Source organism: Eublepharis macularius, chromosome 8 (assembly GCF_028583425.1).
Source record: "Eublepharis macularius isolate TG4126 chromosome 8, MPM_Emac_v1.0, whole genome shotgun sequence".
Classification (NCBI taxonomy): Eukaryota; Metazoa; Chordata; class Lepidosauria; order Squamata; family Eublepharidae; genus Eublepharis; species Eublepharis macularius.
In genome coordinates, this window is record NC_072797.1 from 97,551,996 (window position 1) to 97,565,009 (window position 13,014).

At 39.4% G+C, this 13,014-nt stretch overlaps 1 protein-coding gene across 1 annotated transcript in view; it reads left to right on the forward strand.

Moving 5' to 3' along the window:
* The window catches only part of TRPM6 (transient receptor potential cation channel subfamily M member 6), a 104,712-nt gene that overhangs the window by 44,406 nt on the left and 47,292 nt on the right, over positions 1-13,014 (forward strand). Inside the window, exons 21-24 of the mRNA XM_054986516.1 lie at positions 3,685-3,936; positions 4,764-4,938; positions 7,436-7,550; positions 10,232-10,431. Coding sequence (XP_054842491.1) covers positions 3,685-3,936; positions 4,764-4,938; positions 7,436-7,550; positions 10,232-10,431 — 742 coding nt within the window. The remainder of the gene's footprint in view (positions 1-3,684; positions 3,937-4,763; positions 4,939-7,435; positions 7,551-10,231; positions 10,432-13,014) is intronic.

The following is a 13,014-nucleotide window of genomic DNA, read 5'->3' on the forward strand; positions in this document are numbered from 1 at the left end:
AGCTGCTTTTGTACCTTGGCTTTTCTTTTGACTCATGTAATTTAACAGTATACTTTATGAAGACATTGCTTAACTGAGCTACTGTTTTAATGAATACAATTTTTACAAGATATTGTGTCATATGCATACTTAATTAACTCCTCAGAGGTATGTTATGTACCACTCTGGAGATGGTTTTTCTTTAGATTTTATCAGTTAATTGGTATGCCCTTAGGACTTTGTTCCTCTAAATATTGTTACACATAATAGTAGCACCATTCAGTGGGACTCATATACATAAAGTTATTTATACAAATTATTGTCTAGGTTTGGAGGCCATGATTTTAAAACCATTCTTTCTTATGTTGCCTATCAGTTTGATCTTAGCAGGGTGTAGTTAAGCTCTGTTGCATATTATATAAGAATCTTATGACTTTCCAAAGATTGTACTTCATGCGTTTGTTTTAACAAAGCAGAAACAGCCCTCTAGGGCACTTTCTTGTTCAAGAAATAATCTGTCATTTTCCACTTCTCAATTTCCAAAACTCTTGTTTTCAGGATTGGCATGCCCTTGGCAAAAGAGAAGGATTTGTTTTCTTTTCTTGGTACCAAAGTTCAACTAATTTATTACTGCACTTACAAAAGCTGGTTTGTTTTTTTCCATGCCTTCTGGGGCTTATGCAAGGTTTATAGACAGTTACAAAACCTTTTCTTTCCATTTAATCAAAGCTCTAGCATGCCTAGCCATTGTACCCTATACTCTCTATACGAGTTATCTAAACTAAAAGCACAAAGCTCTTTGGTAGGAACTGTAGGGATGTGCTGAGTGTAGAGTCTTTGAGAAATCAGTGAATGATCCACTTCAAACTTTAGCAGAGGCCAAAACCTTGGTATTGCTTTCCTGCATTGTTTGCATGTCATGGAAAATGAGCCAAATAAACATATCCCCAGCTCCTGATTTTCTGTTCCCAAATCATTTCCCTGCTCCCCTGGCAGGTCTGAAATCTCCCCCAAACCCCACTTGTCTTGCCACCAATTGCCTCTTGACTGGGTGTGAGAGATGACTTACAGTTGAGTGTTAAGAATGTTTTCCTGCAAGTAAGCCCCACCAACTAGATTTGAGTAGGATTCTGAGTAGATCTTCTTATGATTGCTCTCTTAAATTTCTTTTGAAAAAATGTAGAATTAGAATATGTCAAAAAAGGATCTGATCTGTTTGCCTATCAAATATTATCAAATCATAATAAAATATTTCTAAAGAAAGAAGCATTTTAAAACAACAAAAGTAATACTGTAATTATCAATGAGTTTTATACTAATACTCTTCTAAAAGCACTGTTATTGTGAATTTGTGTGGGAATTCAGGGCTTTTTTTGAGGGGGAACACTCAGGAACACTGTTCTGGCAGCCCTAGAATCTGCCCACGTGATTCCTTCCTCCTTCGGCCCTGGAGGCTCTGCAGAGGAGGTTTAGCTGCTTTGAGTTCATTTTGCTTTTTTTTCTATTTGTGAGTGAGAGAGAGTGCAAGCAGAGCTGCAGGGGCTGGCTCTCCAGAGAAGGCTTAGCTGCTTTGAGTTCATTCTGCTTTTTTCCCATTCCTCTGTGTGTGTGTGAGAGAGAGACTAGAGAGAGAGAGAGAGAGAGAGAGAGAGAGAGTTGAGGCCCGGCAGGGGCTCTGCAGAGGAAGCTTAGCTGATTTAAGTTCATTCTGCTTTTCCCCCATTCCTCTGTGAATGAGAGAGAGAGAGACAGAGAGACAGAGCAAGCAGAGCTGCTGGGGCCGGTTTTCTCGAGGAGGCTAAGGTGCTTTGAGTTCATTCTACTTTCATTTCATTCAGGGGTTTCTGTGTGTGTGTGTGTGCTGCTTTGAATTCATTCTGCTTTCTTTTCATGGGGGGTGTGGTGGCTGTGGGGGGCTGTGTGTGTGAGAGAGTTGCATTGAGTTCATTCTGCTTTCTTTTCATGGGGGTGGGTGGCGCTGTGCGTGTGTGCGTGTGAGTGTGTTGCTTTCATTCTTTTGTTGACTGAAGTTGACATTGTTATGGTTCCCACAGCTTTTGAATGCAGATTGGTTCTGTGTTAGTTAAATATATCAGTTATGATTATTTGTATTAGTTAACATATCAGTTATGTTTATTCCAGTTTTATGCTAGGAATGGATAGCTGTTTCCAAGTCACAGAAGGCATTCATCAATATATTCATCAGCATGTGATAATAGAGAGTTCCACCACCTCTTTTCCCAGAAAAAAAGCCCTGGGTAGGATCCAAAGAAATAGAAGCTCTGTTCTGTTTATGGAATAAGCTTTCCTGTCTCTCTCCATCTGTCTCATCTCCATCTATGCTGTCTGGGAACTGATCCTGAGGGTTCAGGCTCAGTATAGGAGTAGATTGGTTGTAGTTCAAGTGGTAAATCAGCAGAAATCATAAACTTCTTGCATGTGAAATTGCCTTCTGTTTTGGATCAACCTAAAAAAGTTCTCTTTTTAAAGTTATCATTGTTATGTCAATGTTAGGATAAAGTATAAATATGAGCAATTTCCTTGGCTTTAATGCTGGAATGCCAAAGTCAAAACTACAGATACTTTAAAAAAAGATATTAATGCATTGAAATATTAAAAATTGTTACAAAGAAAAGTCAAAGCAACTGTTTCTAAAAGTCAGTTTTTAGAAATGATTGTGTTAAGTATGGAGCAGGCCTCTTCAAAACTTATACAATTTCCTAAAATTCTCAGAAGTCTAGATCAATGGTTCCCATCCTTTTTGATATGGTGTCTCACAAGTCCAAATTTACTTTGTCAGGTGATCCATCCAAAGGTTTTAAAAAGAGAAGCCAACATTAAAAAAAATCCAATCAAAAGAAAAACCTGCTCACAGAGTCTACTCTGTGGAGCACTCTAAACCAACAACAGCAAAAAAGAGTCATAATATTTAATTTTCATCATGGACTTCAGAGTACACATAGAAAAGAGATCATTCTACAAGCTTGGGGGAAAACCCAGATTTGCAGAAAAATCAAAATGAAAAAAAGTGAATGCCCAAACCTCAAGTTATATGAATAAAAGCCAAGATCACACAACACTACAACATTAGGTCTTGGCAGATGTTTCCAGAAAGTAGGAACTGTTGAGAAATTTGAAAGCAGCGTAGCTTCTTCCAGAGAGAGGGGTGAGTGGGTAGATGAGTGAGTGGCGGTGGGGAGGGCAGGCAGGCAGAGCAGGGGGAGGGAGCAAGTGAGTGCATGGGTGAGCAGAGTAGTGATGGGGAAGCCAAAAGTCACTGCTACCCCCCAGAGAGGTGAGCTAGCAGGGAAAACAGGCAGTGCCACGAGTGGGGCAGTGGCAGAAAAGCTGAGAGATGCTCTGTCACCCCCAGTATTCCCCGTCTCCCAAGTTACTCATGGGTCCCTGCTAGTTAACATCTAACGCAGGATTAAGTGAGATTAAAGGAGCAAATTAACATCTGTAAGGGATGGGCTATGCAAGGTATTAAAACCTATAGTGAATTAGAAATCCAATGTTCCTGCAAAGCCATGGGTGGTACATTGTCTTGAATTTGAGGGGAAATGGAATATGGCCCTCTACATTAAATGTGTTTGTGAACCATAAAGATGTAGGCGTCTTCCATCAGGATAATTTCTATGAAAATATATAATGCTATTCATACTAGTTACTTTGAAATGCAAGTGATTCTTCCCTTGCCTTTAGGTATTTATTTCCGAACCAGGAAAGTTCAGCCAAAAGGTGAAAGTGTGGATTAATGAATACTGGAACTTTACAGATTCTATCGCTATCATTTTGTTTATGACTGGTTTTGGCTTGCGCTGGGCTGATCCTCCATTTCAAACGGCAGGAAGGTTGATCTACTGTTTGGACATAATATTCTGGTTTGTCCGACTCCTTGATTTCTTTGCTGTGAATCAGCATGCAGGACCATATCTAACAATGATTGGGAAAATGGTAAGTATTTGGCTAGAAGACACCATTTTTTAAATGAAGTTGCCATTTTTTTTTTACTGGTAGAGCTCCTTTACTATACAAAGGAAAGAAATTCAACAGGTTACATTTGGCTACTGAATTTTCATATGCTGGATTTGTCTTGACATGGACAAAGAGCAATGCCATACAAAAAGGTGGCAACTGTATTGCTATTTGTTGCCAGATGAGAACCTATCCTATCTAGGCATATCTAGCCAAGCATTCTGTTTCCAGTTCCAACCATATTCAGCCAGTTGTTTCTGGAGGCTTAAATTCCTTGTTCTTTGTCCCCAGCATCTGGCAGTTAGAGGACTCTACTAACTCAGAATGTGGGTGTACCATTAGGTATTGTCCATTGATAGACCTATCCTCCATGAATTTGTCTTTATCTTTGGAAAGTCACATAAATGGCCTTTACCATAAAGGAAACTGAGAAAGCAGCCCTCCTTCTGTATCTGGAGTATTCTTTAGTTATTTGCTGCCTTTGGAATGAAGTTTTGACTCTGACCTGCAAGACTGATACTGCTTTAAAAATTGTTTTGCGTAGAGAAGCAGCACAAATCCTGTAGCATTCCCTTTATATTTGTTTGCTTGTACTATGCCAAAGATTCATTTGGTTCTTGTCCTTTTCACTTAATGAGTTGAATTGACTTGAGTGGAAACATGAATAAATTCCCATACAACACTTTCATTTGCTTCTCTTTGAGTTGTTCAAGTCAGGTTTATTAAATTCCAAATAATTAGTACTTCCCATGGTACAGGAAATCACACCATTCTGATGGTTGTGCTTAATTTTCTTTTTCATTCAGACAGCAAACATGTTTTATATTGTAATTATGATGGCCATAGTATTGTTGAGTTTTGGTGTGTCTCGAAAAGCAATACTTTCGCCGCATGAGCAGCCATCATGGACTTTGGCACGAGATATTGTATTTCAGCCTTATTGGATGATGTTTGGTGAAGTATATGCAGGAGAAATTGATGGTAGGTCGACTTGTATTGTAGTATCACAGTTTGATATCTAGGGTTAATAAAAAGTTTAGAGAAGTCTTAAAAGATGTCGAAAATGTGGTGTGGATTTCAGTCTGATTAATTACAACATTTGAAGACAGATATCTTATAATGCTACATTATGTTGGCCCATCTAGACCTACTATGTTTAACAGCAGCTTGCTGGGTCTTAGGCAGAGAAAAATATTTGTTTGTTTGTTTATGTATGTCATTTATAGTCCGTATTTCTCACTGAGACTCAAGGTGGATTACATAGTATGAGATTAGTACAATCAGTATCAAGGATATTTCCATACAGAGTCAAGGACATTTCCATAAACAATGCCATAGGATAAATAAATAAAAGTTTACAAAGACATAGCATTCGCAAGGATCCAATACAGAGTTGAAGAAATGCTAAAACAGAACATAATCAGTTCTATGACTAACATTAGACAACATGAAGCACAGGTAGTGTATAGGAGTACATATTTAAAGAAACAGATAGTATAAGGCTATGTAGTGGTGAAGTCTCTGGTCCCTAACACATTAGCAAAGTATCTGAGACCCCCTTCCTACAATGTTACCCTTTATCTGAATAATTCAGTTTGCATCGTTTGTGGAAAGCCAGGAGAGTGGGGGCTCTCCTGACCTCCTCAGATAGGCCATTCTACAGGGTAGGGGTCACCACGGGCTGCTATTGATTTTGTCGATGTGCTAGGTAGCACCTGCAAGAGACCCTGTTCAGATGAGCGAAGCTGCCATGGAGAAGCATAGGGAGGGAGGCGGTCCTGTAGGAATGCCGAGCCAATGCTGTGAAGAGCTTTGTATGCAATAACCAATACCTTGAACTGAGCACGGTAATGGATAGGTAGCCAACAGAGTGACTGTAGGATGGGAATGATGTTCATGCTTCTGCTTGCTCCTGCTAACAGTTGAGCTGCAGCATTTTGCACCAATTGGAGCCTCCTAGTTAACTTAGATGGGAGACCAGTGTATAGTGCATTACAATAGTCAAATTTTGATGTTACCATAGCATGGATCCAGTTGGCCAGGTTGAGGTAGAAGCCATCTTCCAGGCTAGAGTGAGGTTTTAGAAAGCATTTTTTGCGGCTGCCTTAACTTGTTTTTCTAGTAGTGACATTAGATCCAGTATAACCCCTAGGCTCTTAACCGAGTCTGCAAGGGTCAGATTAACTCCATCAAAAGAGAGTAGAATGTCTTTCAAGATCTCTGCCTTCCCAACAAGCATCACTTCAGCCTTGTCTGGGTTCAATTTCAATTTGTTATTTTTCAGCTATTTCATCACGGCTATCAGGCAGCAGTCTAAGATTTCTACTGCATCCTGTTGGGATCTGGATAGCGAGATAGAAAGTTGGATGTCATCTGTATATTGATAACATCCCACTCCATAGCTGTGAATGAGTTCTCCTAAAGGTTTTACATAGAGTTTGAATAACATGGGAGATAAGATTTCACCCTGCAGAATCCTACAAGATAGTTCCCATTCTGGAGATAGCTGATTTCCAGTGGCAACCCTTTGAATCCGTTCTATGAGAAATGATTTAAACCAGTCCAGGGCACATCCTTTGTCACCCACTTCTGTTTCTAAACGCCTCAACAAGATGGCATGGTCTACTGTGTCAAAGACTGCAGATAGATCCAGGAGGAGCAATAAGGAGGCATGGCCTTTGTCTATATTCAGATGGAGATCATCCACTAACGCTACTAGTGCTGTTTCTGGTCTGAATCCAGGCTGGAAAGGGTGCACTAGAGTTTTCCAAGAAGATTTCGCAGCACCTGAACATGAGGCCCTTTAATTGGATATGCCAGGACCTAAAGCTTGGATGGTCTGCATTGAAAGCTCGCACACTGCCATTTTGCTGCGGTCTTTCATAAGCAACAGGAAGTTCTGAGCCACAGAACAGAATATAGGATTTTCTAATCAAGTCATAGTCTCCCCAAAGTTTTTAAAAAAAATATTTTAACATATTTAATATAGATTAGAATACACTTCATAGCTTGAGTTGGATCGAGCCAGCTTTTTCACTCAGTCCCAGCAAAGTCCTATTCCTACTACAGCCCTGGTCCCACATGCCCCATGATACCAGCACAGCATTTTTGATGGTGAAAGGAGGCCCCTCCCCTTTCTTTTCAGTCACCAGGAAAGCTGATTGGATCTAACCCCTTATTTACTTTTTTAAAAAAACCTCATATTGTCTCAGGTGTCTTTCAGATCTAATTCTGTAAATGTGAAAGCTTGTCTTCACTTCAGTGAGTAGCTCAAAAAAGAAGAAATAATGTTAAAGTGCTAGGAAAGCTTCATTTATTTCTGTTAATGATTCATTAGCATTAAAATCAGTGAAGCTTTACACTTGTTTTTTTATACTGGTTGAAGCTCTTAGCCTAAGAAAGAGGAATGTATTATTCATTAGCTTATCATTCCTATGCTGGTTTTACATACACAGGTTTTTTTTTTTTTAATCCATAGCTTGTGAATTAAATCCAGATTGCCCTCCAGGTTCCTTCCTTACACCATTCCTTCAAGCTGTCTACCTCTTTGTACAATACATCATCATGGTCAATCTCCTTATTGCTTTCTTTAAGTAAGTATAAAGAATATTTCATGGGTAATGAAAATATTTTAATGGGGGGTTTATTGCTAGTCCCTCAAGATGAATTATGCACTCCAGAAATGATAGTTAGATAGCCAAATTTTGACAAAGTCCTAAAAACTGAGCAGAGTCACCCAAGACCATTTATACATGGCACCTGTTGAAAACATTTTTGTAAGCAATTGCCATCTGCACAAAGGTCACAGCAGTATCTTTACATTGTATGGCAAGCAAGCAGTTCAGGCCAAGATTAATAGATTTCCCAAAGCGAACTGAAATTCAAAGTTACTGTAGTGTTTCTGTCTCGTTGTGGTTTTTCACACCCTGCCACTGAACCCTGCTCTGAACCTCAAAGCCATCTCTGATTGGTGGTAGGCTGGAGTGTCTGAAGGACCATCTTCTCCAATGTATTCCTGTCTGGGAATTAAGATCACAGGGAGATACCCTCCTGTCTGTCCCATCAGGTAACGAAGCTTACGTGGTAGGTTCACAAAAGAGGGCCTTTTTCGATGTCTGTCTCACAATTATGGAACAGCATCCCCAGAAATGTGTGCTGGCTCACTCACTGTTGATCTTCAGAAGGCAACTGAAAATGTTTCTATTTAGGACTGCTTTGAATTAACTTTGGTTTTAAATTTTACTGGTAGTCTTAAAACTGTGTTTTGAACAGTGTTGGGTTTTTTGTTCTTGTTATTTTATTAATATAAGCTGCCTTGAGTTCCTGCAAGATCCAAAGAGATAGAGAGAGAAAGGTGGATACTGACATTTCCTCTTAAAGAATTTTTGAGTTGCAATCCAGCAAAAAGCTTTTTTGTGCATCATTCTGAGCAGTCCATTGTAGAGTAGCCCAGTGAAAGGGAGGGGAGGACCCGACATTTACCTCTCAGATGTCCTTGCATGTGTGCATGCTCCCAACTCAGTACAATGATGTCACTTCCAGGAGTGATGTCATTGCACAGGCCCCAGGAGTGCTTCCAGGCTTCATGCCAGGCTGATTTGGGCCCCCAAACAGGCTGAATTGGCCTGGTGCGAAGCCTGGGAGCACTCCCAGGACCTGCACAATGATGTCATTCCTGAAAGTGATGTTGTTGTGCTGCGCCAGGAGCACACCCTTGGAGGCCTGTTCCCATGCCCTTTCACCCGCTGGCCAGGTGAGTGGTAGTGGGGGGAGGAGGCTGGGACCGGGGGATCCTCTGCCCCCACTGGGGGACAAGCAACCGTAGCCTATTGCCATGTGCACTCATATTACAAACATGTTAGGCTGCTGATTACATTCAGTAGACGTTCGTTGCTTCTAGGGAATTGCATTTGGATGGTACTTTATGGTTTCTTTTTAGTTATTTAGGGACAATAGGGAAATATTACACTAGGAGTCCTCTACCTTTTTGAGCCTGTGGGCATCTCCGGAATTTTGATAGAGTATAGTAACATCACTGAAATTGCAGTGGACATATGGGTGTTAAGGAAGTTTTTATGAATATTGTTTGTCTGGGACACTGGAATATTTATGAGCATTTCACAATGTCAGCAGCTTAGCCACTGGTAAGGCAGAGTTGTCAGGCAACAAAAAAGCCATTTTAAACTAAGTATAAATCTAATGCAGCTAAAGTTGAGTATCTAATTTTGAATTTTTCCAGTAAAGCAAACCCCTCCCTGAAAATTTGAAAATTCAATATTCATTAGATTAGGAATTTCAGACTCAGAATTTTGAGAAAGAATTTTGGAATTTTTATTTCTACTCTGGCAGAGGGAATCTGTTAGAATTTAGATTTGTGAGATGGGTTTTGGATTTTTACAGGCCTCCTCTTTCTTGCATATTTTAAAATATGATTCCAAAGAAAAATGAAATGTTTGGGAAAGGGAATGCAAGATTTCATCTTTTGTAGAGGATACAGAAAGGAAAAAAACCCTTTCTCATAATAGTGTAATTTTCCAAACTTACTAATAGTTATCTCATTGTAATGCATTGTGCTGGGTTCCAGGAAGTGGCATCACTTCCGGGAGTGACGTCACTTCCGGAAGTGACACCATCATGCATTTCTGAGAGCGCACATGTGATAATAGAGAGTTCCACCACCTTTTTTCCCAGAAAAAAAGCCCTGATTTTATGGCCTAGTTTGATCCTGAGTCTTTAGAATTTTAGCAAAGTGGCTGAAATTGAAAGCATTCTTTCACTCTGACTTGAGTTGCAAAGCTGCTGTCCCACTGCTTAAACACAGGAAGGCAGAACATGTACAGACTGTCCACAAAACTAGCTAGATGACTGATTTTGAAAGGATCGTGTCTTAGGAGGGAGAAGAAAATAGTAAATAGTAGATTAAATTTGTATGTTGGCATTTGTTCATGTGCCTGCCCTAGGGGCTTTTTATGCTCAACCCTGTGAGCTGCTGAGGCACATAAGACATTCATTAGGCCCTAAAAGAGTGATCATATAATTTTCTGTGCTTAAAATTTACCTTGAATATGTTTAATTTTTAAATCCATTTGTAAAATCTTTATAAAAATAATTTACTGATATTTAATGAGAATGCTGTAGGAAAATTTGTAAAACTTTGATAACTAAGCACTATGCATTTAAGTTTTGTTAAATTAGAAGAACCATGTATGTTTACTTGATAATCTTTTCTCTTCCCCTACTTCCACACTAAATCCCTTTCCATCTTCACCCGCAGTAATGTTTATTTTGATATGAAATCCATATCAAACAAGCTCTGGAAATACAACCGTTACCGCTACATAATGACCTACCATGAAAAGCCATGGCTGCCTCCACCTTTCATCGTTCTGAGTTATATTGGCCTTCTTCTGAAGTGTCTCTGCCACCGTCGGCCACCAAATGAATTTGATCAAGAGGAGGGCGGTGTTGAGCTGAGTAAGGAGAGCTTGGACTTTTCTGTATTTCTTACGCAAGGAGAAAGCTGAGTTTCCATGCTAGGGATTTTTTAAAAAAGGCCTGAAAAGAAAACCGCTAGTAAATTGTGCTGCAGCCACATTTGGAATTATGGTGCCCTCACACAAAAGAGGACAACATGGTGCTTCAAAGGGTGTATAAAGAGTGGCCAAAATGGTAAAGGGATTGGAGTATCTGCCATTTGAGAAAAAGCTAGAGTTTGAGGCATTTTAGTGTAGAAAAAAATAGTAAAGTGAGATAGAAGTTTATAAAATTACGTATAGTGTGATGAATAAACAAAACATTGTTTCACTATTTTGTAATCCTTCCTAAATGACAGAACAGCACAATGAAAATCTTGAACAGTAGATTCAGAAAAGAACAGACAAAAGAAAGCACTTCTTTACACAATGTGTAATTACGTTTTGGAATCATTGCTAGAAGTTGTGATGACGATTACTTTCAGTTATTGAGAAGGGAAGTAAATGATTTCATGAATTAAGTGGCTATTAGTCATATTCAGACATCTATGAAGGAGGAAGAGATGGGGAAGGATGTTGTCTTTATTCCTTGACTGTGGGCTTCACAGACTTATCTATCCTGCTATGGTGGGAAACAGGATATTGGACCAGAGATAGGCCTTTAGTCTGATTCAACAGGATTTTCATTCTAATGTTCTTTCTTTCAGAGGAGAAACAATCTGGAATTTTCATAGTCCCACAGTTGATCCTGTTTCAGCAACAAATGTAATTCCAAATAAAATAAAGTAATTTTTATGGAAACATCTTAGACATTTGGGACATAAGAAGGCAGTGCCACCCTGTGGAAAGTGACTGCAAATTCACCATTGCAGGGTGCTGAATTATTCTTTAAGCTGTTACATACAGCTCAGAAATAATGGTCTGTTTTATAACTGAATCGAAGCCATTGTGAGATATAATACTTCTGTTAGAGGGATACCATTACAAGTACTTGACAGCATCCAAATTTAGCATTTGTTATATACAGTTTATATTGGCATTCCCAAAATATGAATTTGCAAATGAGGAAGGACTTCTCAGGATGCAATGTAGCAACAACAATAACATCAAAGAACAAGAAATGCAACATAACATTTTTAGTTAGTGTCTGAAAACCTCTTTAAGTCTTCTTAACGTCATGAAGAAACCAAAAAGAAATGAATGCTATGGGGAAAATAATGATAGACATACAAAGACGCCTGCTGTATCAAACCAATAGTCCATCTAATCTAGCACCTTGTTTTCTACAGCGTCCCCAGCAAAGGGAAAAGAGGTCAAAGCGTCTGCATGTTGTTGTTCCCCAGCAACCGGTATTTAATGATAGAGTGCCTCTGAACATCTAAAGAGTCCAGTAGCACCTTTAAGACTAACCAACTTTATTGTAGCATAAGCTTTCGAGAACTACAGCACTTTTCGTCAGATGCATCTGACAAAGAGCTGTAGTTCTTGAAAGCTTATGCTACAATAAGGTTGGTTAATCTTAAAGATACTGGACTCTTTATTATTTTGCAACTGCAGACTAACACAGCTAACTCCTCTGGACCTCTGAACATGGAGAGTCCGTATGTTCCGTATCCCTCTAGTTTCCTAATTGAGAAACCTGGAGTACAGGACTCGAGGGGAACCATTACTGACATCTGTCTGAAAGACAGAACAAAGAATTCTAGCATGTTCTAGTGGGTGGAACATGAATGGATTTCACTGACAAGTCATATATATCCACTCATGCTTTAAATGTTATATGTTGGCCTTCTGTATGAAAAATTTTGATCACATACAGGCTTTCTGAGATATAGTTTCTAACAATATATATTTACAAACAGTCACTGTAGATGGTAATAGGAATGTGCACTTGAAATTTTTTTGATATTTTTTGGATTCAGTTTTCAGGAACAGGTTCCATCCCAGCATTATGGATGTTTTGGTTTTTATTTATTTATGTCATTTATAGTCCGCCTTTCTCACTGAGAGTCAAGGCGGATTACAGTGGGAACATATCCATAAATAATGGAACATATCCATAAATAATGCCATAGGGTAAATAGATACAAGTTTACAAAGATATAGCATTAGTAGGAATCCAATACAACATAGTGGTGAGGTCTATGGTTCCTCATTAGTGGATCGCCTCATTAGTGGAATACAGCCCTCCTATCTGAGTAAAAATCCTTTTTGGATTATTTGGTTTTGCATCATTTGCGGAAAGCCAGGAGAGTGGGGGCTCTCCTAACCTCCTCAGGTAACCCATTCCTCAGAGTGGGGGCCACCACAAAGAAAGCCCATGTAGGGGCTGTTGTTGATTTTGCCAATGTGCAGGGTGGCACCTGCAGGAGATCCTATTCAGAAGAGCGAAGCTGCCATTAAGGATCATAGGGAGGGAGGCAGTCCCATAGCTATGCTGAGCCAAGGCTGTGAAGAGCTTCATAAGTGATAACCAATACCTTGAACTGAGCATGGTAACTAATGAGTAGCCAATGTAGTATGGGAGTGATGTTCATGCTTCTGTTCCCTCCGATTGGAGTCTCCTAGTTAGTTGGGAGACCTA